The sequence below is a fragment of the Sinocyclocheilus grahami genome, unplaced genomic scaffold (assembly GCF_001515645.1).
Source record: "Sinocyclocheilus grahami isolate Dianchi unplaced genomic scaffold, SAMN03320097.WGS_v1.1 scaffold672.1, whole genome shotgun sequence".
Taxonomy (NCBI): Eukaryota; Metazoa; Chordata; class Actinopteri; order Cypriniformes; family Cyprinidae; genus Sinocyclocheilus; species Sinocyclocheilus grahami.
Window position 1 is genome coordinate 983,828 of NW_015505851.1, and position 673 is coordinate 984,500.

Consider the following 673-nt stretch of genomic DNA (forward strand, 5'->3'; position numbering starts at 1 on the left):
ACACCGGCCCTCCAGGACCGAGTTTGGGCACCCCTGGTTTAGAGTGTAAATATGCATTTCTGTGGCCAGAAATGGTGTGCCGTTACCGTGTGTCTCGGCGGTCTCCGCGGAGGCGAGGCGCTGCTGGAGAGTGCGCAGCGCGTGCGGATCCGCTGCGTCCCAGCGCTGCAGCAGCGAGAACATCTGCGCAAACGCGCGAGGACAGCCCTCGCGCAGCAGAGCCACGCACACACGCTGACGCAGAGGCTCCGCGGACCTCCAGAGACACAACACGGTTAGCATAACAACTGAAACATCGATGTGTTTACAACCACTAACGGTATACATCCACAGATGAGCTCTTACTCGGTGGGGATCTGCGTTGTCTCTGCGGCTGGATGGACGGGATTCTCCTTCATCCATTCCGGGCTGCACCTAAACTTAATCAAGAACAGTCTGGACATTGCTGGAAGGCTAAATGTTTCAGCTTTAGCGTTGATGAGCAGAGCTTACTTAGACGTCGGTGTCTCGCTGTGTTTATGGGGTTTGTAGATGTCTGGGAGGAGAGGAGTCCTCGAGCCACTCACCAATGCTGAAGACATGCTGCTGCTAAAACATGTGTATAAAGGTCAAACAAGTTACATTTACACTATACACACGTGTGACAGCGACTTATTTTAAACAGACACGAGGA

General features: G+C 53.5%; 1 protein-coding gene across 1 annotated transcript in view; it reads right to left on the reverse strand.

Moving 5' to 3' along the window:
* Positions 1 to 622, reverse strand: part of ttc29 (tetratricopeptide repeat domain 29) — a 5,591-nt gene extending 4,969 nt beyond the window's left edge. The window contains exons 1-3 of the mRNA XM_016242744.1: positions 493 to 622; positions 346 to 414; positions 87 to 256 (exon numbers count right to left, since the gene is read on the reverse strand). Coding sequence (XP_016098230.1) covers positions 87 to 256; positions 346 to 414; positions 493 to 581 — 328 coding nt within the window. The 5' untranslated portion in view covers positions 582 to 622. The remainder of the gene's footprint in view (positions 1 to 86; positions 257 to 345; positions 415 to 492) is intronic.
* Between the last annotated feature and the right edge of the window lie 51 nt (positions 623 to 673).